The sequence below is a fragment of the Ictalurus punctatus genome, chromosome 20, assembly GCF_001660625.3.
Source record: "Ictalurus punctatus breed USDA103 chromosome 20, Coco_2.0, whole genome shotgun sequence".
Lineage (NCBI taxonomy): Eukaryota > Metazoa > Chordata > Actinopteri > Siluriformes > Ictaluridae > Ictalurus > Ictalurus punctatus.
Window position 1 is genome coordinate 5460275 of NC_030435.2, and position 26244 is coordinate 5486518.

At 37.5% G+C, this 26244-nt stretch overlaps 3 protein-coding genes across 4 annotated transcripts; 1 reads left to right on the forward strand and 2 right to left on the reverse strand.

The window, feature by feature from the left end:
* Positions 1-274: 274 nt before the first annotated feature.
* Positions 275-14979, reverse strand: gfm1 (G elongation factor, mitochondrial 1). Its single transcript, XM_017496166.3, has 18 exons — positions 14773-14979; positions 13250-13402; positions 12968-13100; positions 12651-12855; positions 12180-12296; positions 11874-12024; positions 11487-11641; positions 11198-11282; positions 10583-10720; positions 9998-10099; positions 9329-9385; positions 9094-9231; positions 8212-8294; positions 3741-3903; positions 2984-3128; positions 2055-2215; positions 1600-1653; positions 275-1028 (listed from the first exon to the last, which is right to left on the reverse strand). Exons 1-18 carry the CDS (start codon positions 14845-14847, stop codon positions 897-899), a joined length of 2247 nt encoding a protein of 748 aa, XP_017351655.1. The 5' UTR covers positions 14848-14979; the 3' UTR covers positions 275-896.
* lxn (latexin) lies at positions 360-7541 on the forward strand. Its single transcript, XM_017496167.2, has 7 exons — positions 360-530; positions 4476-4640; positions 4783-4845; positions 6138-6315; positions 6787-6923; positions 7079-7141; positions 7320-7541. The coding sequence occupies exons 1-7, from the start codon at positions 360-362 to the stop codon at positions 7413-7415; spliced, it is 873 nt and encodes a 290-aa protein (XP_017351656.1). The 3' UTR covers positions 7416-7541.
* A 2787-nt stretch (positions 14980-17766) lies between the features above and the next one.
* On the reverse strand, positions 17767-25276 carry LOC108280333 (serine/threonine-protein kinase pim-1). 2 transcript variants are annotated; one of them, XM_017495203.3, is made up of 11 exons: positions 25162-25276; positions 24866-25066; positions 24079-24324; positions 23480-23587; positions 23225-23319; positions 22008-22055; positions 21136-21511; positions 20881-21036; positions 20591-20685; positions 20323-20379; positions 17767-19405 (listed from the first exon to the last, which is right to left on the reverse strand). In XM_017495203.3, exons 2-10 carry the CDS (start codon positions 25014-25016, stop codon positions 20338-20340), a joined length of 1317 nt encoding a protein of 438 aa, XP_017350692.1. In that variant the 5' UTR covers positions 25017-25066; positions 25162-25276; the 3' UTR covers positions 17767-19405; positions 20323-20337. The 2 variants fall into 2 exon arrangements, with proteins under 2 accessions (XP_017350692.1, XP_017350690.1); XM_017495201.3 differs by having other exon boundaries at positions 17768-19405; positions 24079-24327.
* Between the last annotated feature and the right edge of the window lie 968 nt (positions 25277-26244).

Genomic DNA, 26244 nt, shown 5'->3' on the forward strand with positions numbered 1-26244 from the left:
GATAAAATACTTGACCCATTATAGTACATAATCAGATCCATGCTATTGCTTTACACTCAGCCACATTTTCCCATCATCTAAACCTTAAAGTGTATTCAGCTGTTCTGTGTGAGGGAGGAATCCTTTTTTTTTCTCTCCCTTTTTTTTTTGAGCGCAAAGACAGATTCCAAGTGAAGAATGAGAGCACGCAAGTGAGCATGCTCTTGAGATGTTAATCCCGCCTGCCTTTGTGTACATTCCTGTGCAGCTCCCTCACTTCACTTCAAAAACTGCACCTCTTCTGAGAGTTTCTTCTTATTTTTTTATTTCACACTCCATTCTTCAGAGCTTTCCTAAGCCTACCTTGTTTTTCATTTAACATGAATTGGTCCTGCTTGGTTTGTCTGGTTCCTCTCTCACTCCTTTGGCACTGTCCAGTGATTTACAGCAGCCCAATGACTAGGACTCCAGATACAGGCTCGCAAATTGAGGTGGACTGTCCTTCCAGCTGTGTGTTTCCACCGTTTCTTAACAGTCCATCACCAACTAAGGTAAGTGTTGCTTCATGAGATACTTCGCGTGTATGGGCTAAATAGTTAAATGCGCAACATGTAATGTCGTTCTATAACTGGAAAACCAGGACCCCAAACTCTTTATAAATGGTGTGTAAATGGTATCAAAGAACACAGATACACAGTAGTTTTTTTTTTTTTTTTTCCAATTATACTCAAGTAACTCCTTATATTGTACACAGTACAAAATGATCTACTATACATCCTCAAAGCCATCTTCCGAGTCCAGACAATGTCCAAAAATGCATGGCTCTGTGGAACATTTAATTAAAATTGTATATGTATAAATTACTTAAATGACCAACTAATGAAGGGGATTTGTGTGTGTAAGTATGGGCATGTTGCTCAATTCTTCCATTTGCCCTTCTTTGCAGGCAACTGTCCTGTTGCCTCCAGGTGCTTATTAACAAGGTCCTCTTGAACAGTAGGCAGGCAAGGCTGGTATCTGCTGTACTCCATAGTGTACTCTCCTTTCCCCTATGGAAGAAATAGAAATGCTTGAATTACTGCCCAGATATTATACTGAACATGTGTTCCATCAAAAAAGCCTAAATGGTGCTTACTTCTGCATAACTCTGGGCATACACAATTCGAGCCTGTATTTAAATGGGATTTTTGCTGTATCCATCATTGTTAAACTAACAGCTTGGGGTTGGACAATCAGAGAAATTAACTTTTGATGTCAACATAAACCGTCCATACAAAGCACTAAACATTATTGAGGCCAGACTGATTGTGTGGTGGCAAAAATGTGTTTTCATGTTGTTGTTTTTTTTCATAAACCGGTCACAACGTGCAGGAATTACAAAAATGCTGGCAGAAAATTCAGACTGCCCTTAGACCACAATCAGAGATTGAGTACACTTTATAAAATAAATAAATAAATAAATTTTCTATAGGAGCTATTTGTTAAACTTACTATAAACTTTATAAAGGTGTGCTGTGCAGTTTCTGTGCAATTTATTATTCAGCTATAAACAGGTTTTAAATCAATGTTGTTTTTTTGTTGTTTTTTTACAGTTAAAAAAAGTAAATAGCTTTTAAATACCTCAGTGCACGAACGCAACTCAGTGGAATAACCAAACATGTCGTTGAGCGGAATCTGGAAAAGACACACCCATAGGAAGGTTAGGATTTAAGGCACAGCTGTATATTTCTGTGTAATAGAACTGAATAACCTAAATCAGATTAGATCAGATTCATCAGTCCTTAAAAATCCTAGCATTATAAACACATGTTAAATCATTCATCTTAAAACAGTGCTCTCCGAATTCAATAAACCTCCACTGAAAGTTTCTCAGTACTGAATTTGTTCAGATGATGATCATGTAGAATTTTATTTCTGCTTTTACTTGACGCTCCTCCTGAATGTTCCAGTGTGTGTATGAACATACTTACTTAGTGTATCCAAAAAAAAAGTATATATACACAGTATACGTACATTTCGCTATATTACACTGATGTAAGCAGAGTGAAGAGACATTTTGCCGAGTATGTACTTACATCAGCGTACAGGGTGAAATAACCCTCAGACCCGTCTTGGCCAGTGATGACGCCATGACGACGGTTGACCCCGGCAATGACGGTTCCCTGGAATTCGTTGGGTGCAACGATCTCCACCGACATAATGGGCTCAAGAATCACCACATTAGCATTTTCCATTGCTATTTAAAGAAGACGAAAGAGTGCATCAGAATTCAGAGAAAATGGACACTTTCGGAAATGCATTAAAATCTTACAGTCTATAAGTGTTTGTTCATTATGGTTTTATACTAAAGAAAAATCAATTGGGCTTGAAATAAAACAGTACAAAGTAAAGATCTCAGAGATTTCCAGAAGAAAAGTAATCAATCTTAGCTATCATGTTCTCTCACTCATCGTTTTTTCCTCTCACTTTCACACCAAAAGTGTTTCCTGAAGTGTTGTCGGTTCTCATCTTACTGGGATCTTGTGGAACAGATATGCTTCAGGGTTTCAATCTATACATATTAAATCAGAATGCAACCTTATCCATACTGCCCTGTTGTTGTTTTTTTCTGTGTCTTTGCATGAGTAAAGAACAAGTAAAGAACTCTCACTTCCCATTCCCTATGAACCATATGTTCTGATTGTTGTAGATTGTGATTTTGAATATTATTCACAGCATATAGAAATTGAGAGTATGTTTGCTCATGCAAAAGTTATCATAAGTGTTTGTATGGCTATGATACTCAAATATCCAGAACAAATCCAGAAAAAAAACACAAATATGCTGGTTGTTCACTGAGCCACTGTCTCTTGTGACCGTCTCATGATTTTTTTTCTTATCAGTGTGATTTCCTGTAGCCTGTCCATGCCAATCCATTCATTACTCAGACACTAAGTCAACCTAAAGTCGTTTGCTTATAGAAGCTCGTTGGCATAAAGGGTGTAGAGTGGAGGTACACACTGACCCTGTTTCATAGCGCCCTCTCCAGCTCGGATAAACGAGATCTCATTCGAGTCCACCATGTGATGCGCTCCGTCGTCCAATACAAATCGCACACCAGATACCTTATGGCTTGTCAGAGGCCCCTTCTCACATGCCTCCTTGAAACCCTACAGGGAACAGAAAGTAAGAAAAAGTTAGAGCTGAAGAGTGAGGGCAGGAGAGAGAGAGAGAGAGAAAAATGGCTGCACAAAGACTGTGGGAACAAAGAGTCGAGAATAGGGACAAGGATTTGTTCATAATTCTTGGTCGCTTTCTATCCTTGAGCAACTTCAAGGGGATTAGAAAGGTGTGCTTGTAATTCTAATTAGAGTTGGTGATCAATGAAGCCTAATCCTATTCAGAGGCTCTGCAGTACTGAAACATCTAGCCCCCTGTACAGTATACTGAAGCTCAGTCACAGTACTATAAGCAGTACTATGTCTCCAGAGAACCACTCATAAATAGGACTCGGTCTTGCCTACCTACTCTAAATGTCAAACATATGGTGTGTTTGTAGGCCTGGGTGTTTCACACAATGTGCCATTTTGCTCAATCAAAGACATGGTGGACTTTGAGATTTATCACCATTCAGCTTCAGGAGGATTTAATACTGTTCATTACCACCACTACAAGTTTTGGAAAGTGTTTCTTCTTCAAATTAAGAAACAGGAAGATGATCTGGATAACCGTTTACAAGTGTTCTGCAACGAAACGGACAGATCACAAATGAGGAAACTTGCCTTTTCAACAGCAGGCACAAACTGTTTGGGTATGTTGGTGCCAATGGTCTGGTCTTCAAATTCAACCTTGGTGTAATTTTCTGCATCCAAAGGTTCCAATACTCCCACCACTTTACCGTACTGCCCAGACCCTCCAGACTGCTTCTTGTGAGTGAAGTCAAATCTAGAAACCAGGAAGCAGAACAGTACAGAACTTTTCTCCATACTCTGATCAAAGTAAAACTCCATGTAGTCATGCAGGGTATATGAGCACATTCAATTTAATGCTTTTCTGAAACACTTATTTAATATCAAATTAAGATCATTTTTACACAACTGCTATATATTGTATATGAACACAAAATGAAATGTGCAATGCTGATATAATGATGAAAATATTTAGACAATTTTATAAAAGATAATACAGTATAAGGTGTGGATATATGATCAAACTAATCTGTTTAAAAATAAACATGCAAACGTTAACACAGAAGCTAGGCATGCCGTCTCTTTAAGAGAAGGCGGGACAGTTAGCAAAGACAGGAAGTAGGAAGGGCATTCCACAGGAGTGCAACAGCAGCTTGAGCACAACTGAGCAAGTTAAACAGTGTGTACGAGCACCACTGGAATCTTCTGCTTCTTTTGTTTACCTAGTACTAGTCTTTACTCAAAAGCAACATGATCTGAAAAACCAGGGCCAAAGTCCACAAGCTGAGCAACCGCACCCTTTCTCTTGTGAATTTTATCGTTTCTCAGGGCAGTGAGGATCAGGTCGAGCTAAACATGACTTCAAGAGAACTGAATCCTAAATTTTATGAAGCATCACGGGCGGGCCAGGCCATCCAACACTACATCAACACCGTCCATGGCTCACCATTCAGGCTGTATACTGTGACCCAAGTCCACAAGGCAAGAGCAGAGGTAAGCCAAGACAGGTGGAAAACCAAATGGTCACCCTGAGATTTACTATAGAAATGAATTTCTTCACTTTTCTACACTAAGAACAGGTAAAATAACCAATGTTTGTGCTAGGGTAACCTGTGGATTTATCTCCCACTGACAGGACATGGGTGAATCAGGGATGAAGTACATCCTTGAATTCTCTGTGAAGGACATCGTCGGTGAGGTGAGTACAGTTTTATACCTTTTATACACCTTATTTGGTCATGTTTGAGTTTGCTGGTGTGTGAGTGTGTGTAGGCAGATAAGATTAACCTTTGACCTATTTAGTCTCCGTGAATATTTGCTATGTGAAGATGAGACTGTGTATATAGAATGAACACAGTGCCACAAGTTATTAACATGTACAAAAAGGTTCATTGTTCAGATCTGGTAAGATTGTTACAATGCATTATTTTACTAACTGAATAAATCAATCAGTCATTATACTTCTCATTAATTGGTTCATCTAGAAGACCACTGTGTCAGTGTTAACCCCACTAATTAATCAGTTGTTTGATGTTTCTCATTGTGCTTTTTTGTCTTAGTCAGCTGCCTGTAACAATTGAAAAACTAAAGCTGTAAAATGTTCCCCTTACCCAAAACGCACCGTATTGGCCGATGAGTTTGCTGCTCCTTTACTTTTGTACTGGAGCTGCAAAGCTCATATGGCGGGCGAACAAGTAATGAAAAGCTACAGCTGCAAGTTTTGCATTATGCAAGGAATTCATGCATTAGGAAGTCATCAGAATCGAATGGATATGCTGTTATCTACACAAACGGACAAAACAACAGCACAGAGATACACATAGAAGTAGTAGTAGTAGTAGTAGAACAACCCACTACTACTACTACTACAAGGGCAGAAACCACCATCAACAATAAGAATATTAATACGGTCATTCCTACTGTATTTGGTAGAAGAATATTTATATATTTTTTAAAAAAAAGTTTATGATCATTCTTTAACTATAGCAGCATGTAGGCAACACTGCAGTGAATAGGAAAACACCCCTCATTTTAGTTCTCAATTTATAAACAAACTAGCTCACAAAGCCAATATTAAACTGAATTATATTACGATTTTGTTCTTGACCTACATTTTGTCATTACATGTAATCATTTTATTTGAGCTTTTACTTAGACTAACATTGCTAGCAAGTTACATACAACACTATACAAGCATTTTTTTGAATGCTAAACTTAACCAAGGGAACATTTTCTGGCAATACAAACATGACTGTAAATGTATTTCTCAATAGAAGTGAGTCTTCACTAAGTCTTATTTAGTTTTGACCAAAACAAAATGTACTGTAGATAAGAGCTGTTCTTGTGATGCCTTCTGAACAGAACAGGTTGTGAGTGCACCACAATGACCTAGGTAACTTCCAGTGATTACTGGCACATGCCTAGCAGTGAACGTACTTAGAAATTTCGAATGCGAGTAAATTAAATGAACGGAAGTATGGTATGCTGCAGAGTTCAGAGGGCCAGTGCTCGGCAGAGGTGCTCTACCCAAGAGGGGAGACTCAGCGTCCACCTCAGGTCCAGTGCTCCTGTGATGGTCTACCTCGTCTTAACACCACTGATAAGGAGCAGGCATTCTACCAGGAATACAGTGTCAATAGCAATGCTGTAACTGCAAGCTCCATACCAGGTATGGTCTCATACAGCTCTGCAATGTACACCAAGACCTGAGACATATTTCTAAAACCAGAGTATGCAAGTGGTACAGTGGTGCTAATCCAAAAAGTCTGTATCCTGGTGTATTGCTTGGGATTCCTATCAGATAATGGTATTCATGGAGGTTTTGTGGAGGTTTCGGGACAGTGACATCAATTTCAAACGTGGTGTTAAAGTTACCATGTTAAAGAGCAGTAACAGTGGAGGAGTTTCAAGAGGGGAAGAGTTTTTCCATTGTACTTGATGTAAATGGTATCAGACATTACACTATATATGGAAAGGTTGTTTTTTTTTGTGCCCCCCCATTACATTTGAGTGCGATTGTGTGCATTGTTTCTAGCTTCACCCATGTGTGTGTGTGGTACCTTTGGCACCATGAAAAAAAGAAAAGAAAAGAAAAAAAAAAAAGGTTTACCAAGTTACACTGATCATCGTCTCTCTACAGACAGCTATGGTCACATGGAGCCTGATATGGTCCCTTTCTGGCACTTGGGACGGTTGGCCGCCAGCTTTATCATGCTTAACGAGTCCAATGAAAACACACTCTACAACATGGCTCAAGTGTCCAAGATTAAACAGCTGGTGAGAAGATTATGTTAAGATTGCTAATTCCACATGGTTTATGTGGTACTGTATAAGCACAATTTGCAATTAAGTAGCAATTGAAATTATGAATATGACAGGTACTTTTTCTTACTTCATCATCATTCATACTTTCCCCTTGTTAAACATTCCAGAAGAGTGAAGATGAGCAGCTAAATTTCGAGTATGAGATTCTCCTTCATGACATGATTTCCCAGGTAACAACAAATACCAATGAATCTGAATAGTTACTATGGAGTTAACTGATCTTACTCATCGATGTAATTCACGATTGCCATTACGCTTGAACTAAAGTCATTTTTATTTTACTCAGAATGGCAAATGCTAATCGCAGGCTGAGCATTACTGAACTCTATTCACATATTTTTCCCTCAGGAGATTATTCGTTGGAAGCTGCTAATCACCTGGTCTCCAGCAAGGAGTGTAAAAGTTGTAGAAAGTGAATTGCTGCCACGATGCCGCTGCAACTAAAACCCTCAACTACACTATAATAAAAACATTACTGTAAAGTTGCTTCTTGAAATGGCTGCCACATTTTACCTACAGCTATAATAACTGATTGATATTTTGAGTAAATAAATAAGCAGGCTACGTCAACTACTACTCTTGATATTCCATATACACACACTTTCCACAAAATCGTAATGAGAAAACAGATGAACTGTAACAGGCAGTCGTTCGTAGGAACCGGTTCAACTGTTGTTATTGAATCACTCCAAAATGATTTGGAAAAAAATGGTCTGAATCGAAGGGTTGAAAGTGGTAGCTAGTATTTATAACAAATGATGTATGTAAAATGTAATGATCAATGAAAAACTAGCCCTTTAAATCATTAGCTATTTTCAAGCAAGTATTAATCTATAAATTAAAAAAGAGTGAGAGACAGACACAAGATTGTTGGGAAATAGCATGAATTCAAGGGGAAGTCTGTGTGTGATATACAGTTGTGCCTGGTACTGGAAATTGTGTGCAATTACTTACAACAGGTTTGTAATGTGGTGTACAACATCTGGCCTAATGGTTAGTAATCTTGTTTTGGGTTATAACTATGCTTTCACTGAGAACATGCTGTTCTTATTTAATGATTTTAAATAGGTTTAAGCTTTTCTAACAACTGCTATAAACAGTTGGGGGGGAGGGGGGGAGGAAATGTGGTAAGTGTTCCATCAACAAACTGAACCTCACATTAACTGCCAAATCTACTCATCTTAAGCGTTCATGCAACATGAAATATTGCCCAATGTTCCATCAGCAGTGTGGTACTTACGGCACAGGGCTGGTCACCGTCTCTCTGAAGGCCACTTTAGGTTTCCCCATCACACATTGGCAGTTATACTCCCTTTCCATTCTCTACAACACAAATCAAAACCTTTTCGTCGACTTTTCCCCACAGCAAGACAAATATTATTCATTTCTTAATCCCAATAATCCACGAATGACCAAATCTGATTTGTTAGCTTGGACTGCAGTTCCATTCGCTCGCATGACCGTCAATGACTATTGCATCATTGCAGATGTTGATGCACTAAGTAGTGAGGCACAGATGGAGGTAAGATATTTGTTTGGCTACTAACATGGAGATTTGGCTTTGTATTATGCATTATGTTTTACATTGGAGCAGGGTCATTAGGAAACGGGTCTGAAGACGTTCAGCGTGGGCAATGGCAATTAAAGCATAAGAAGGATTTCAACAGAAAAAGGATTTAGGTCAACTCTTGGTAATATCCCAGGTAATGTCCTCCCTTGACCTGCCTTCAAGCTGTTTTTGTACAGTTTGTTGTTCATCAAATGTTGAAAAAACAACACACACACACACACGCACAAAATCCAATTTGACTGATCAAACTTGCTTTTGTATTCAGAAATCCAATTCTAACCAGATGTGAAAACACCAACAAATGTGACGAATCCGATTATAAAACTTATTGTTTTTAATCAGATTGCAGCTACGTTTCTGAACAACACCAAGTCAAAAATGACTCAGAAGACTTCACCTCACTGGCTTAATGACCAAGTACTCTTAACAAGTTTGAAGTCTTTAAAAGATAGAAACGCCTAGGAAATTCTGAACCTCACAAACACTCTTAGAAAAGATTTTAGTCCATTTTATAAGAACTCTTTAGTTGATTAAGTGGAAGTAGTGCAATACCTGGGAGTAGATCTCCAGGTGCAACTCCCCCATGCCTGAGATTATAGTTTCCTTGCTCTCGGTGTCAAAATGCACCCTGAAAGTGGGGTCCTCTCTGGTGAAGCGGTTGATGCCTTTGGAGAACTTGTCCATGTCGTTCTAAAGGGACCAGAAGATATAGTGGATAAGTGTTTATGTGCTGCATGTTTTATTTTTATGTATGCGTAAAAGGTAAACTCCTAAATGCAGCACTTACTTTATTGACTGGTTTTATAGCCATCGAGATGACTGGTTCAGGGATATGGATGGACTCCTGCACAACACACAAACACAAAGAAAAGTCAAGTGCATATTCAGTATGCATTTGAGCGAGTAGATAGGATATGGAAACATCCAGCATGCGCTAAAGAAAGGCTTCGGAAATATCTAACAGACGACATGACTTGTGGAAGTTTTGAACAGCTGCTCTGCTTAGCTTTACATAACGAATATGACATGTCCATATTATTTATTCTGATGCTAATCCTGTAGCTGTGTGTATTTAGTGTGTACTGTCTACATACATGGTCCTGTGTATTAATTGCAGTTCATTGCATGTCATCATTTATTTTGTACTATATCATCATTCAAATTCAGATTTTTGGCTTCCCCAATTAAAGAAACATAATCATGCTTAATTAAAAGTTAGACATCTGACTAATGTTAGATATTGTTGTTATTGACTAGAACCAATAAGTTGAGTCTGCAGACGAAAGCAATTTCTTTTACCTACACAAGCAAACCTAAACACCTGGAAAACAACATCCATTATTACATACAAACACGCATATTCACTTCCTCATCTATTTTTAAGATAAATGTGATTAGATTTAAATATCTTTAAGTTTACGCCATCATACAGTGTTTAATTGAGTATATAGTGTACCAGAGAGAGGTTGGCGCTTGTGCGAGCTGTAAATGTGTCTCCGCTGGCACAGTCGATCCCGAACAGGGCGCAGATGTCACCTGCATACACTTCCTCTACGTCCTTAGAATAAAAAAATAAAAAAAATTACAGAAAAACACATATACAAGTTTCTCAGGGGCAAACACAATTTACAGAGACTTAATTTCCTGCATGTTTAAAACTTCTGAAACAAAACCCAGATTTAAAAAAAATGTCCTCCCACAGGATTACAAAGGACACAAACCATAATGCAGTGATGTAATACACTCCAACACTTTTAAAAACCAAAATGCACATAATTTTATAACACAGCGCCCCGTTTTTACTCTGCTCTACATGCATTTGAATATTGTGTGCAGTGATCATTTGCACAGTTCTTCAAATTCTTCTTTATTTTTTTAAGAAGTGCATGACATTTAAAAAACGTACACGTTTTGCTGATATGTGATGTGTACTTACGGAAGGTCACTTTGTAATGTAATGCGTATTATTTTTAACAAAAAAAACCAAACAAACCAAACATTTTTTCGTTACAGATTATCATGCAGTGACACATATTCTCACCTCCATCTGGTCTGCATGGAGGCGCACCAGCCTCTGCACACGCACCTTCTTGGTTGTGCGTGTGTTGTAAATGTACTCGCTCTTCTTCAGGCAACCCTGATACACACGCACATAGGTCAGCTGCCCAAAACGCCCGGCCTATGACCACACACAAGAATCAGAAGGTGGGAGAAGACAGCACAAAACTACAAGTCTAAAATCTCACATTTAGAAGGGCACACACAATTTGTGTTGAAACATTATACAGTGTGTGTGTAGCCCGTTTAGATTTGATGAAATTCCGACTCTGCTTACTAATAACTTTCTTATAATTATATACTAGAATTATATATGGGCAGTGGTGGCTTGAGGGTTAAGGCTCTGGGTTACTGATCGGAAGGTCGGGGGTTAAAGCCCCAGCACTGCCAAGCTGTCACTGTTGGGCCCTTGAGCAAGGTCCTTAACCCTCTCTGCTGTATCATGGCTGACCCTGTGCTCTGACCCCAGCTTCCTGACATGCTGGGGTATGCGAAGAAAACAATTTCACTATGCTCTACTGTATATGTGACCAATAAAGACTCATTATATACACTATACATACATAAGTTTATACACACAGAATTCATAAGGTCTTACCTCTAGTTTGAAGGCCAAACCCACAAAAGGCTTTGTGTCATCTCTGGTTGAATCCATCAGAATCTTATTGCTATTACTCGAGTCCCTGTATACACATAAATGAACTGAGCACGTTTGCTTAAAAATTGTATTTCACAGAGCAATTAAGGTCAACGGAGATTTACAACGCGGCTGTTTACAGTAGCTTTAACTGTTTACCCCCCTCACAGATTCCTCAAAAGCTGGTTCCTAGTTCAGAGTAGTTTAAGAGATGTCGAAGTGGACACAGTAGTAATGAGTTTAGACTCACTCTTCATTGAGGATGGCATAGTTGTTGACCTCACTGGGGTTAGGCAGGTAATCAAGCACAGCGTTCAGCAGGGGCTGAACGCCTTTGTTTTTCAAAGCGCTGCCCACTAGCACTGGAGAGAAGGCGCGCTGGATAGTGGCCCTGCGTACAGCCGCCTAAAGTAATACAATAAATACAAGCAAACAATGACCACTGAAAGATCAGTAACATTATTAAAGTAATATTGGAACATGGGTACTTTTTTCAATGCTAGGTATTGTTTCTTTGTTTTGTTTTTTTGTATTAGATATTTAAAAAAAAAAAAGGAGCAGCCAGCTTGTGAAACAACCCATAGTTGATTTTGGACTTCAAGATGGAAAGGCAATGACTGGAGAGAAACCGACAAACCTTAAGGTCTCCAACAGTGGGAACTCTCTCTTCCAGAAACATCTCTCCGAGAGTTTCGTCGGCATTGGCTACACACTCCACCAGTTCTTGTCTGCGCTCAGCTGCCTCCGCCCGCATCTCGACTGGGATCTCATCAAAACGAATGTTCTGGCTAAGAGCAGGACAGACACAGATAGGAGAAATAGACACAGAATTCAGCGCATTTGTTACATGATACTGGACCCACCAAGACAACTTGAATCAATTTAGTTTACAATTCATGGGTCAGAGATGATTGAATTCATATGACTATCATAGCACCCTTACCCACAAGGACCTTCAAAGTAGATGCTGCGTTCCTCAATGAGGTCGATGATTCCTCGGAGGTCTCCTTCCAGTCCGATGGGAATGTTGACAAATGCTGCATTATGATTCAGTTTAGTCCTGAAAAGGAATGAGAACCCACTGATCATGGAGACTGATCTCAAAAAGCACAATGTTTTTTTGGCTTTAAAGGATGTGTTTACTCAATGGCAACAGTCTTGCTCCAAGTTAACAACCTCTGAGGCTGTAAACTAATAGTAAATTCCTACAAGGCTTATACTTTTGAATTCACGTTAGTAAGTAAAAGGGAGATGTGTTAATACTGCTATATGCCTCTGATGCGTATAGCAGTGTTAACACATCTCCTTTTGACCTATTACAGGAATACTAAAGTATCAACCTTGTATCAGCCTCTGAGGCATACAGCTATAGCAACATGTCTTAGTAGAATTGCTCCAGTCAGTTCGTGCTCACCTGAGCTGCTTCACTGCTCGATAGGGGTTTGCCCCCATGCGGTCCAGCTTGTTGATGAAGGTGAGGAAGGGCACGTTGTAGCGCTTCATCTGCCTGTTGACGGTCATGGTCTGACACTGCACTCCTCCAACAGCACACAGGACCAGCACAGCCCCGTCCAGAACCCGTAGCGCCCTCTCCACCTCGATAGTGAAGTCTACATGGCCTGCAGGAAGAAAAAGGGGAGGGAAAAGATACATGTGATGCAATGGATCCATATTTTTTCTAGCTTTTTTTGTAGCTCTATAATTGCATTTCATGCCCTAGTCGGTCTCGACCTGGTGTGTCGATGATGTTGATGTTGTGCTGATTCCACATTGTGTACGTGGCGGCAGATTGGATGGTGATCCCTCTCTGTCTCTCCAACTCCATAGAGTCCATGACAGCACCGACTCCATCTTTCCCCTTTACCTACAGCATGACAAATGACGACCGAGCTGTGTTATGCTTTAAATGTCGGACTTGAAGTCTCTTTTGTAATTGCAAAATAACTGGTCTTGCCATTAATAAACGACTAGCTACAACAAGGAAAGGACAACCGAAGTTAATATGGTGCTTACTTCATGCATCTCTGCTATTCTACCAGTGTAGTAAAGCACACGCTCTGTCAGTGTTGTCTTGCCAGAGTCGATATGTGCCGAGATGCCAATGTTGCGGATCCTTTCATTTGGGATGATTGCAGATGAACATGGGCGGCAAATGTTCATCAGCACCTAAAACACAATGCCAAAGATGGGAAGGCATAACATTTGAAAAAGGCTGATTAGCAACATATGACAGGCAGATGATCAACGATGCAAAATTCAGCACCCATGAACCTTCCCCGTCCCTTTTGAGATGCTGCTTGGAAACTTTGTTATGCTATACATGGCCCTTGTATTTGGTAGTATGTTGAGGGCAGTGGTGGCTCAACAGTTAAGGCTCTGGGTCACTGATTAGAAGGTTGGGGGTCCAAGTCCCTGCATGTACTGGGATATACGAAAACTAACAATTTCCTTCACGGAATCAATAAAGTATACCCATCTATACATTTAGGAGAATGCTTTGGAAGAAGACAAAATTCATTTACATTTAGCATTACATTTACTTTTTTCATTTGAGCAAGACATGCCTGTTACATGAGAACAACAAAAATACGACACTGTTTTTGCTATGCAATTTACTACTGCATGCAGGAGCACACACATTATATATATACATATACATATATATACACACACACACACACACACACACATACATATATATATATACATATATATATATACACACATATATATATATATATATATATATATATATATATATATATATATACATATATATATATACACATATATATATACATATATATATATATATACACATATATATATATACATATATATATACAGCCAATCAACCAAGATATGTTTGGTGGCTCATGTCTGCTTCTTATATTTTGCATTAACTTTAACAAGTCAAGGAAGTTTAGTTTTTTACAGTAATAATAATAATAATTAATATAATAATAATATCTCAATGATAACTAATTAAACTAAAGCTACAAATGTTTTGTTCATGTTTATAGATTACGGTAAATCACGTCAAGTTCTAAACCACATCTGCATGAAACATCTGTATAACATCACTGAAGACCTGGACGTGGTTTAAAGCAGATATCTATGAGAGGAAATGAGAGATTTTGAGATAGACTTCCATCACTTCTTATCCACAGCAGCCTGGTGTACAGTAGCTCTAGCACATCATTACAAAAGGTGCAGACCTTTGGACACCAAACATGTCAGAGCTGACTTAGGGCACATGGTGGGACACATGGTGTAGGTGGAATATTGTAGGAATGTTGATTTCTCGCTATAATATTCCTGTAACTGCCTATATATCTGGAATGAGAGTCACACAGCAGCAACTCGTGTGCCTTTAGAGCAACGACAGAAAATCAACTGATTTTACACGAGCTTGAATAAATACTAAATACAAATGTTGATTGGTTTAAGATTATGTTTGTAAGGTAACCATTCACTGAGCCGTAAATCCTGTGCTTTAAACCCTGTGCTTTAAACCCATGCAAATCAACACATACCTGTTTCACTTTCACATTTACTGGATTTAGTAGATTTAGACGATTTAAAGCGAGGCCTGCTTTTAACAGACGCATTTTATAAGTCTTTTCGGGTGTGTGTGTGTGTGTGTGTGTGTGAGGACGAAGCTGTAAAGTTCCCGGAGATGAGCTGTAGAGATGTCAGGCTGAAAGTCACGCCGGCTGAGCCACAGTGAATCCACTTCCGGTGACGAGTAACGCGATTGGTTGCATACTTACAAATACATTTTCACAGCGCCGCATAGTGGTGTGGATGAAGTGTTCATCAAAATCTTATGTACTCATTTTTTAAAGGTGCAGTAGCTTTTTTATTATTTATTTATTTATTTATTATTTGTGCAAATAACCTGCCAAATATGTAAAACATAATTAAAAAAAAAAACCCAAAGGTTTATGTGATGACCTCTGGACAAACGTATTACGTGGTTGAGAAAACCCACTTTGAAAAATAACTTCCGGTACAGATTACTTGTTTTTGTTTGTTTGTTTGTTTGTTTTCATTTATTGAATAATTCAACAACTTTACATAGCACAACATATCATTAGTACAACACAATCTCAGTTGTAACAGTTGCCAGGGGGGTGACAAAGAGATACACTGATCATTAATAAATGCAGTCAGATGCCATCAGAAGCACAGTTCTGTTTGCTTTGGGATGTTTAGAATATAATATGGTACTATAATATTGTTGTAATTCATTTACAAAAAAAAGAAAAGAAATGCAGGGTTTTGAACTACTAATTTTGCACTTATGTATATGATACTTCACTAATAAAAACAACAGGTTTATTCCATAATACCTATTACAGTTTTTCCTTTCATAGTTATGGAAACCAAATAGCGCATGCTGACGAGTAAAATTAAAAGTCAGATTGTATGCTGGTCTTCATAATTTTGAAGTGTGATTACGACTACAAAATAAATGAAGAAATGTCTCTGATGAGTTGTTACAAAAACAGCGCTGAGTGTCTATGTCATCTTTGATTCTTTGAATAAAACATTTATCTGAATAAAGTTTGTGAAACAATTTGAAAACTACATCTTTGACTTTGTTTGGCAAAAAGCTTTTCAATGGTTAAGTCCATAACTTTTTCCAAGGGATACTGTCAACAAATCCATTCCAATAAGAAATTACATATGGGACTGTAACAGCCTCTTCTTGAAATAAAGCTCGGATTGCTCTATTATTTTTCCTACGAATGGTTGAGAAGCACACCTTCCCTATAGAAGTATTTAAGGGGTCGATCACAGATAAAATTATAGTCAAATTAGAATGTTGATCTCTTAAAAGCATTACAGCACCTGAAGGTATGCATCAAGGATTATTGAAAATTCTTTGGGTGTGATAGGTATTTTAAATTTCATCTGCAATTCCCTGTAAGATAAAAGCACTCCTTCAGAATTCAAAAGTTGACCTACCAATAAAATCAGATTACTTGTTTGTGTTTGGGCCATAAATCCCGGGGGTGGAGCTTTGGGAACACTGGGGGAATTAAGGGTTGAATTGCTGTGGGAAACCATTCAAATGTTTCATGTCTAATTCATCTACTTAACTACTTAGATAATAATGGGGGTGGGGGGGTGGGGGGGGGGGGGGGGGGGGGTGGGTGTACACGACACAATTTACCACATTTAATAACTTTTAATAACTTTCTTTGCCTTAAGAGGAAAGGTTCAGTTACCAATAGTTAAGTTTATAGTTATTACAGAAGGATGTATTGTACTATTAATCATGTATCAGATATTTTTTATCTTTACATGAATTGAGGAGCACAGACAGAGAAGATGTATAGCTAAATGTTACCAAACAGATAATTTTCCATTTCACATTAAGTACCCTTTCAATGTTATTTCTTTGCAAAATATAATGCTTTTATGATTCCTTCCTAATTTGCATACTGCTTTGTGAAACTGGCAGAATCTACCAACCTACTCCAATGTTGATAGCGTTATAATTAATATTGGCGTCCACTTGCCAATTTGTGTGAGTGTGTGTGTATATGTATCTGGGCATCTAGCAAGTATTCAGTATTCAATATTCAGTACTCAAGGTGCTCTATTGGTATTATAAACAATGCATTGCATTCAACGTTGCATAAACTTAGACATCGACGTGTTGAGACCAGCAGATGGCGCCATAACACCTTACTTTCAGGGAGTGCCTAGAGGCCTCTAAGCATAACACGGCTTGATTAAATGATTATGCATATTACATCTCTCACTTCTCAGTGACAAACCCAAGATGTTTTATTTTGATGTTATGAAGTGCGATTCATCAGTCAAAGAAATGGGTGCATTTCAACTTTCAAAGACCTACAGTGTCCAACCTCTTAAGTGAGTTTCCACACTTTCACATATTTATACCTAGAAAAGAAAGGCAATTGGCTATATGTACTAGATATGCAACTCTGCCCATCAAACTAATTTACCAAAAGACCACTATAGTAATACTGTGTTGGGCCTCACTTTGCTCTCAAAACAGCCTCAATTCTTCATGGCATGGGTTCCACAAGATGTTAGAAACATTACTTTGAGATGCTGGTCCATGTGGTCAGCAACAATACTCAAATAGGCTGTGGCATTCAAGCGATGCCTGAATGGAATTTTCTGGGCCAAAAGTGTGCCAAAAAAACATTCCCCACTCCATTACACCACCTCCACCAGCCTGGACTACTGACACAAGGCAGGTCAGGTCCATGGATTCATGCTGTTGGTGCCAGATTCTAACCCAACCATCTGTGTGCCACAGCAGATGTGGAGATTCAGCAAACCAGGCTAAATTTTTTCAGTCTTTGACTATTCGGTTTTGGTGAGTCTGTGCCAACTACAGCCTCAGCTTTCAGAAGACATGGTCTTCTGTTGTAGCCCATCCACCTCAAGGTTCGACGTGTTGCGGATTTTGATATGCTTTTCTGCTCACTACAGTTTAGCTCTGCCCGATTATGGCCAAAATGATAATCCAGATTATTTTGATCAATATTGAAATCTCGATTATTTATCACGATTATAAATTGATTTTAGTGACAACATATTTTTATTGCACTTTCACATTTATTATGTTTTCTCATGCCACAATATAACACACAAGTAGGCTTGAGAAAACTTGAGCTGGTCAATTATGACAGAATTTAGGGACATAGTGTGAGCAATGAGAAATTCATTCACCGTCTGATAAACTAAATCTAATATTTTCAGCTAATTTTACAGATTGTATGCAAAAAACAACCGTTAACCTGTTCCACCTTGTAAACAAATACAATAAACATCAATGTTCAGTGTTTGACGTCTGCTCCTCTTAAATATATTTAAAGCTGCACTGTTAGACATTTTCCACTGTCATGGTTGTGGGCTGGAGTCAGTTCTCGAACCGCTCTGTGTATATTGTGTAGATATCTGAATAATCTCATATAGGATGTGATTGGGTGAGTTCATTTACCCATCAGATGCAAAGCGCTTTAGTTTAATGGTGTTCATTACTGACGCTCTGATCAGGATTTTTACAGCTGATACCGATCCAGATACCAATCTTTTTTTGTTTAAGCTTTAATCAGGAGGTCTGTCATAAACAGTTAAATGTAAGCTCTCTGCTCATGGTCACTGTTAATTGAGTTAAAATCTTTATCTTTATCATCTTAAAAACAATAGAGAGCTAATTAAAAGTAGACTAACACAAACATGATCCATATTAGGAAAAAGGCTAATAGCTTTCTAAGGAAATAGCTTACTAAGCTTAATGTCAAACTGATATTAAATGCAACCCATAGTAATTAAACATCATTTCATTTCTCATTTTATTTGTATTTAATGAAGTTATTATAATATCTATGTGGCTGAGTGGGTCTCCTTTGCCTTATCTCACACTTACCACCTAAATCTACTTTATTTAGGAGAACTCTACTAATGTGCATACTTTGGTGGTACTTGGGTTCCCTCCACTCTTCCAACGTGTCTCCACTGGGTCGAGTTCTCCCTTGGTGTTATCTACTCAACAGTGTTTGTCACATGACCTTCCCCACAGCACCCCATCTTCAAAAACATGGTCCAAGTGGGTTTCCCCTCACTGCACCATGCGCTGTTTGCTACTGAGCTTGCTACATTAGCAGGATAATACACAAAAGTGTAATCAGACCCCAGTGTCTAGCCTACCACCAAGCATGTAAATAAATGCTGCCAGCAGTATCTGAGTGGGTCTCCTTTGCCATATCGCACACGTAATCCCTAACAGTGGCGGTTGGTCCATATGGGGGTGCTGGGGCACTACCCACTACAAATTACCCAGAGAAGACGGTTACTTAAACATGTTAGACATAAGTTAAACAAATATTGCAAAACAATTAAGAAATAAAATTATTTAGCCGTAACATTTGCCTGGTAGTCATGTTAGCATTTATGGAAAAAATAAAAAAATCTAAATTGTATTTCATTAATATCTGTGTTTAGGGCACCGGCCAAATAGTTGTGTATGTCCTGATTCAAAAACATTGTTAAAACGAATGTTTGTTTTTTTCTTCCAGAATGATGACGTAAAGGACTATCTTTAGGGTTTCAACTCCAGCGTCTCACTGCGTCTCACTGCCTAGGGTTTTCTCCATTTTTCGTCTGAGTCACAATAAACTGAAACATAATAAGAAACAAAATCGTTAACGAATCAAAAATGTTCTTTTACCGTATCTTGATCATTTTCTGGTTCATTTTCCTTTAACAGTGCAGAGCTACTTAAATTCCCAACGGTGTATAAATCTCAAACTGAACATAGTAAGGGAAGAGGACATGTGCCAAATAACTAGATTAAAGTACATTAAATAACTTGGAAATAGTTGTTTGAACTTATTTACATTTTTAATTTCATTTTCTAAGGAATAGGAATTTTATTTTATTGGGGAAAATATTCTGGTGCTAACTACAAAACATTTACGTGTTTAATGAAATCTGTTTACTTTTTTCCATTTCAAATGCAAATAATAGGGTAACTGTAATAAAACGCAATAATAATAATAATAATAATAATAATAATAAAAACCCTCTGCATGTTCAGAAATATTTGAGTGGCAGGGTATATAAACAATAAATCAGATGATGATGATGTTGATGATTGTTATTTCACTTTATTTCTGGACTTTAATGTTTAGGTTTCTTTATAGTTACGGATTTCTTGAGTTAATACTGATGTGTGGTGAACATTTCATGTGAATAGCCTCATTGGAAATATATTTACTGAAAATAATGTTGATACGATCAATATTTATTTCCCCCCTGTGTGTGTGTGTGTGTGTGTGTCGATATCTATCTCTCTCTCTCTCTCTCTCTCTCTCTCTCTCTCTCTCTCTCTATATATATATATATATATATATATATATATATATATATATATATATATATATATATATATATTTATATGAAGAACCCCTCTTTGCTGCCTTGGACAGGGCAGAGGCCATGAAACGAAAAACTGATTTACTAGCATACATCACCTCAAGACTTTAATGAAATCTTTTAACACATGCATATGAAGATATTGAGGAGATTCTCACCGTTCCTGTCTGCTTTTACATCTTTTTTCTTCTTCTTCCTCTTATTCTGGAGGGAAACTATGAGATAAATATTAACGTACATATATTACATTAAACATTACCTTCTATAGTTTTTTAAATTTATACTTGCATTTAATATTGTTAGATTAGCAAAAATTTTTTTGCAAAATTCTGTACTGATGTAGTGCAATTCATCTGCAATAGACACCATGAGTTTACACTAACTCAGTTAATTATATTTAGGTCTATTCTGTTGTTCTGCACTAACCTTGTCTTGGAACCAGTCGTGCTGGAGGATCTGCTCAAAGTTTGGTCGTTTTTTAATGTCTTCTTGCAGACACCAATTTATCAGACTGAGGCAGGCTGTGTGTGTAATAATGCAATTGGTTAAAACAGAAAACTGGTACTGTATCTATATAAAATTAGTTAAAATTTCTTCATATTCACATTTTCTGTCAGTTAGTAATTTTTCTAATAATTATACTTCTATTCATTTTGCCATGGAAGAGTTCTAGCTTTGTACACAGGTGTGAATTTAAAGCATCTGTATTTTCTCACCTTCAGACAGACCATGGATGAAGAGTGGGATGTAACAATATAAAGGCTTTTCTCCACATGTCAGGGTACAGAGGAGATCACCCAGATCCCAGACAGTGGCAGGTTCTGGCCAGGTATTTCCGGCTATCCACTGAATTGGGAGGGAAATTGGAGGGCCTGAAAGAAGGACAGAGAAAGCATATCATCAGCAAGATCACAAAAAATTATCCACCAAAGAATTCCCATCAAATCTACTCATCTCTGAGGTGCACTTACCTCCAAATGCCTTGTAGGGCTTGTCCTTGAGCAGATAAGCATAGCCGAAATCAATCAGCTTCAGTTCCAGGGTCTCCGGGTTCACGAGAATGTTGTCTTCCTTAATGTCTCGGTGGAGCACACCGTTCCTCTTGCAGTGAATTGCAGCCTGAACTACTTTCCACATGATGATTCGAGCCAGATCTTCAGACATTCTGCCTTGTAGACGTCTACAGAACTTGGAGAGGGTGATATATTTGTGGGGCCGCTCCATGATCAAGAGGAAGCCTTTGGGCGTCTCGAACCATTCCAGAATTTTTATCACATATGGACTATGATGTGTTTTGCATAGCTCCATAAGCACCACCTCTAGAGGGATACTACGTGTGTCACTAGGCTGAAAAAAGGGTGGACATGGTTAGTATTGGATTGGATAGAAATGAACGTAAACATCAGGCTGATTAAAGTGCAAGTGAAATAAAAATTTTTCAAGCCATAATAGCCATTCAGTGATGCTTTAAATAAAACCAGCATTTATCATTATTTCCACAAAACTACCACACACAGGGTAGGGAAAGAGATGGGTGGGATAAAAAAAAAATCTTATTTGATCTTATATTGGTCTTATATATCTTATATTTATCTTCTTATTTCTTCTGATATTGGTCATTTACCACAAAGGATAGAAAATGATTTGATCAAATCTGCATTCTGTTTTATTTGAATCATTTTTAATTTATCAAATAAAATGGCTGATTGTCACAAGTATTTGACTATAGTACACTACACTACACTTTACTACTTTTTTACTACATTTTGATCAGCTCCAGTTTTGGTCTAGAAAGTGTTTTGCCATCTGGAAAAATCAGAAAAAATAAAGTAAATTCACTTACAAGGGTGAAATATTCCGCCGCTTCCTTTAACACATATTTAACGGCCACCTGAAAAACAGAGATAGATAATTAGACACAAAGAAATAGCTAAGTAGCCAACCAACTTTGGCCTATACAAATGCAAATCTATAAAGGTAGAGCTTGAATGAATTAGGGAATTCATTTAGAAAACATGTAATTGCCTTTTCGTAGATCTTATCTGCTTCATTGTTTCTTAATTTCTACAAGACTTTGACTGCACAACTAAAAAGGCTTAGCCACTGGATTGAGGAACTGATTTAGCCTATATCTTCCTAGGTCTTTCGTGTCTGGCTGTTATCACAGGCAGGCCTAACCTAATCAACAGCACTACCTAATGGAATAGGGGATTAAAAATCCACCTTGAACATTTTACACATTACATGATCGCTACAGCGTTTTAAAAATCAAATTCAATGCTTTTTAGTTTCTTTTTAAGACATGGCCAAATAAACATTAATACCATGTCAACATGAGAACAAATCCAAATAAATTCAAATACGTGAGCAGGCCTGCAAAACATCCTATGTTGTACTTCATATAGCTCTGAAACGGTTCTAGCACTTTCCCCCAACGCCCAGATTTCTAAATCTGCCTTAAATCTTAAGTTCAGAATTTAATACACAATCATTAAAATGTAAACATATTTAAAACATTGTAGACTTTAAATTTCAAAAAATCAATTTTAAGACGTTTTAAGACTTTTTAAGAATCCACATCAACCATATATTCATCTTTTAATTTTTTTTTTTTATCTCATTAAGCACCACTGTAACTGTACTAGCACTGTCCCTGTGTGACAGCAGGATAGCAGACAACCAAACCAATAACAAAGCAACTAATGAAAATACAACACCAACCAACAATTTAGCTCCAGAAGCTCTAAGCACATCACAAATATTTCAATATAAACAAAAAGGTGTCTCAGGGTGGAGTTTACCTTTAAATATAAATAAAGATATTAATAGTTATTGTACTCAATGTAGTTATTTTAGGGTCCAGATTTATTTTATGAACTATTAAAATATTTAGTTCATTGCTGTGAACTTTTTTAAATGATTGTGTACATTAATTTTCTGTGTTATTATTGTATACAGTCATTTCCTGGTTATATGTTGGAACTTTTCAGTAACATGTAGTAGTATGTAATGCTCTACAATTCGTGTATGGTATTCAGCAGTGAGTGTGCTGATATTCACCTTTTCCCCATCTGACGTACGAACAGCTGCATAGACGGAAGCATAGCCACCTCTTCCCAGCCACTTTCCAATAGTGTAGCATTGAGAAAAATCCTCTGTTAAACAACGTAAACAAACATAAATAAATACATACATTTTTATATACAATGTGAAGCATATTTTCTCAGAATAGATCATTTTATCAGAGATCCAGGTCTGTGATACTTCCACAGGTAACTGCTATTATTTGTCCACAATGGTTGACTTTCAACTGACCTGGCATGTCCTCGGACTGTGGCTCAGATGGTAAATAAATAAGATCCTTTATATAGGATAAAGTGGATGAGCAGGGTGGCTCTGATTGGGTCTCAGTTGAGAGTGACCCTGTTGAAGAAAATATTTGATAAATTACTACTGCTGGCTGATATGACAATGTACAGTAGTTTTTTTTTTCATGATGCACTTTATTGAGAGTACTGCAGTTATCACTGTTTTATTACACTGAACAGTGGACATTAACAAGATTTTTGAAACATGTACCAAATACATTTCATTCTCCTGATGTTTCATGATAATATATTTGTTTAGGAATAAAAGTCTAATAATGTTTTTTCCCCCCATATTTTATTTGGTAATTACTACTTTGCCAGTACGTTGTTTGCAAGCCTAAGTATCCTGATACATACTGAGTATTCTGAAAATGTCCTCCACTATGGTGATATGATTTTATTTATTTTTTGCCCCATTATAGTCATTGTGTACATACATTGTTATTATAAGGTACTGTATTATATTAGGGCAAGGAAACTTCCAGAGGTAACGGCCATTACGAGTCCATAATGTGTGTAATATGAAAGGTTAGAATTTGGACAAACCTGTTTGCAAAATGTTGCTTTTTACAGGACGTGTTCCTGTTTTCTGTCTCTTTGCGCTTCCCTTTTTTTTCTTCACATTCTTCTCCTCGGTCCCTGTTCTCCTTCGTTTCTCTGGCATCTCCTTGAGCTGGGGCTCAGAGTCTTCATGAAGAAGATCCATCCTTTTTCTTTTCAGAGGATTCTCCTTGCGTGCTCTTAGAGAGTAGGAGCAGGATGGTTCTGACTGGTTCTCAGTCGACAGCGGGCCTGCTGAAGATAATATTTAATAAATGACTAGGGCTGTCTATCACAATATAAAATACAGTTTTATCAGAAAACACTTTACTAAGAGAACTGCAGATATCGTCCTTACTTTTATAAGACTGAACTGTTACTCACTGGGGCTGTATATATGATTGAAAATAAACTATTTTTAAAATTATGTTTTGTGGTATTCTATAACTCTTTTGCCAGTGCTTAGTTTGCAAACATAAAGATCCTGATACATATTGTTTATCCTGAAAATGTCTTTCACTATGGTGATGATATTTTTTGCCATATTACCCTCCATTTCATACCACATAGAAGGTCTGTATATTGCTATTTCCTAACACACTACATTTTATTAGGGCAAACAAACAAGCAAATAAATAAATGTGAACTTTTTACATACAGTCTGAACCATATTTCCTCAGTGTAGCTTTTTTTTTTTTTTTCCAGAGATCCAGCTCTGTGCTACTTCCACTGGTAACAGCCATATTGTTTGTCTATATTGTTTGTACCATGAAAGGTGAGACTTTGGGCAAACCTTTTTGCAAAGAGTTGTTTCTTTTCTCAGTGTGTGTTCCTGTTTTCTGGCTCTTCATATTCTTTTCCTCTGTCTGTGTTCTCTTGCTTTTCTTTGGCCTCTCCATGAGCAGGTGCTCAGGCTCTTCATGAAGAAGACACACCTTTTCCATATGTGGAGGATTCTGCTTGCGTGTTCTTGGAGTGTAGGAGCAGGATGCCTCTAAATATTTCATATAAAATGTATTGAGATTACTGCAGGTATTTTATTATTTTTTAAAGAATTTCTTGTTCCTATAATAAATGGAGTCAACTTACACTCTTCTGAATAATATTAATAGCAATACAGCGTTTCCAGCTCGGTTTCAGTAGAAGTGAAAGGTGGAAAATAGCTTGTAGTGCTCACAGCGTCGTGAAGGCGAAATGATGCGAGTTGTTCAATACAGTAGAAGTCACAGCTCGATGACGCAACAGTGTTATGATTCAAAAACATTCTTAAAACGAATGTTTGTTTGTTTTTCTTCGATATTCACGGAAATGCGGAAATTAAGGGACCGTCTCTAAAGTTACATACGACATTTGTTATACACGTTTTTAACTTCAATAGCATCTGAAGGGAATGACTTCCAGTCATATAACCAACTGTAAAGTGTTCATCTAGGTGTCAGGTATAACTCTCACCTTTTAGATTATTGATATTTATTAAAATAAGCTATTAAATCATATGCTAATTAGATATGAATTTCACTACCGAACGGGCTCATACACAAAATATACCATGATTTAAAGCTCAATAGCGTTTGAAAACAGTTACAGATGAGTAAACAGCTGGAAACACATTGGGAAGACTCAGTGCACACTAACTACAGTGACAGCTGCTTGTACTGCTGCTGGAATCATCTTTTGTGTTTTTGTGACTTTTTTTTTAAAGTTCACAGAGTATGTATATGTTCAAATGTACATGCTGTTAGATTCTACTTTTGTCCTAGTGCAGCTGGAAAGCATGATCTTTAATAGTCAGGATGTTCTCTGCCTCTTCATTCATACTCATTACAGAAGTCCACTTTAAAGGCTGAGTACATTTTTGAGAAAGAGTTTGAGAAATTTATCAAAGGTTATTTGTTGTTATTGTTTCTCTCTTTATTATTAGTGTTTGTAGGTCAGCTTTACTGGTTAGATGGTGAGTACAGAGGATGGTGAACAAGGTTATCAGTCAGAACAAGTGACTCTATTATTTGTGCTATCAGAGACTTGAGAAAACATCTCGTGCAGAGATGTTCTGCATGGGACAGACACCGTGTCATCCAAGGCTAAACACTAACACCTTGGACTTTATTTAAGGGCTTTAGAAATACCAGAGGACTTGGGCTTGGTGTAAGTAAATGTACATATGATGAGTGA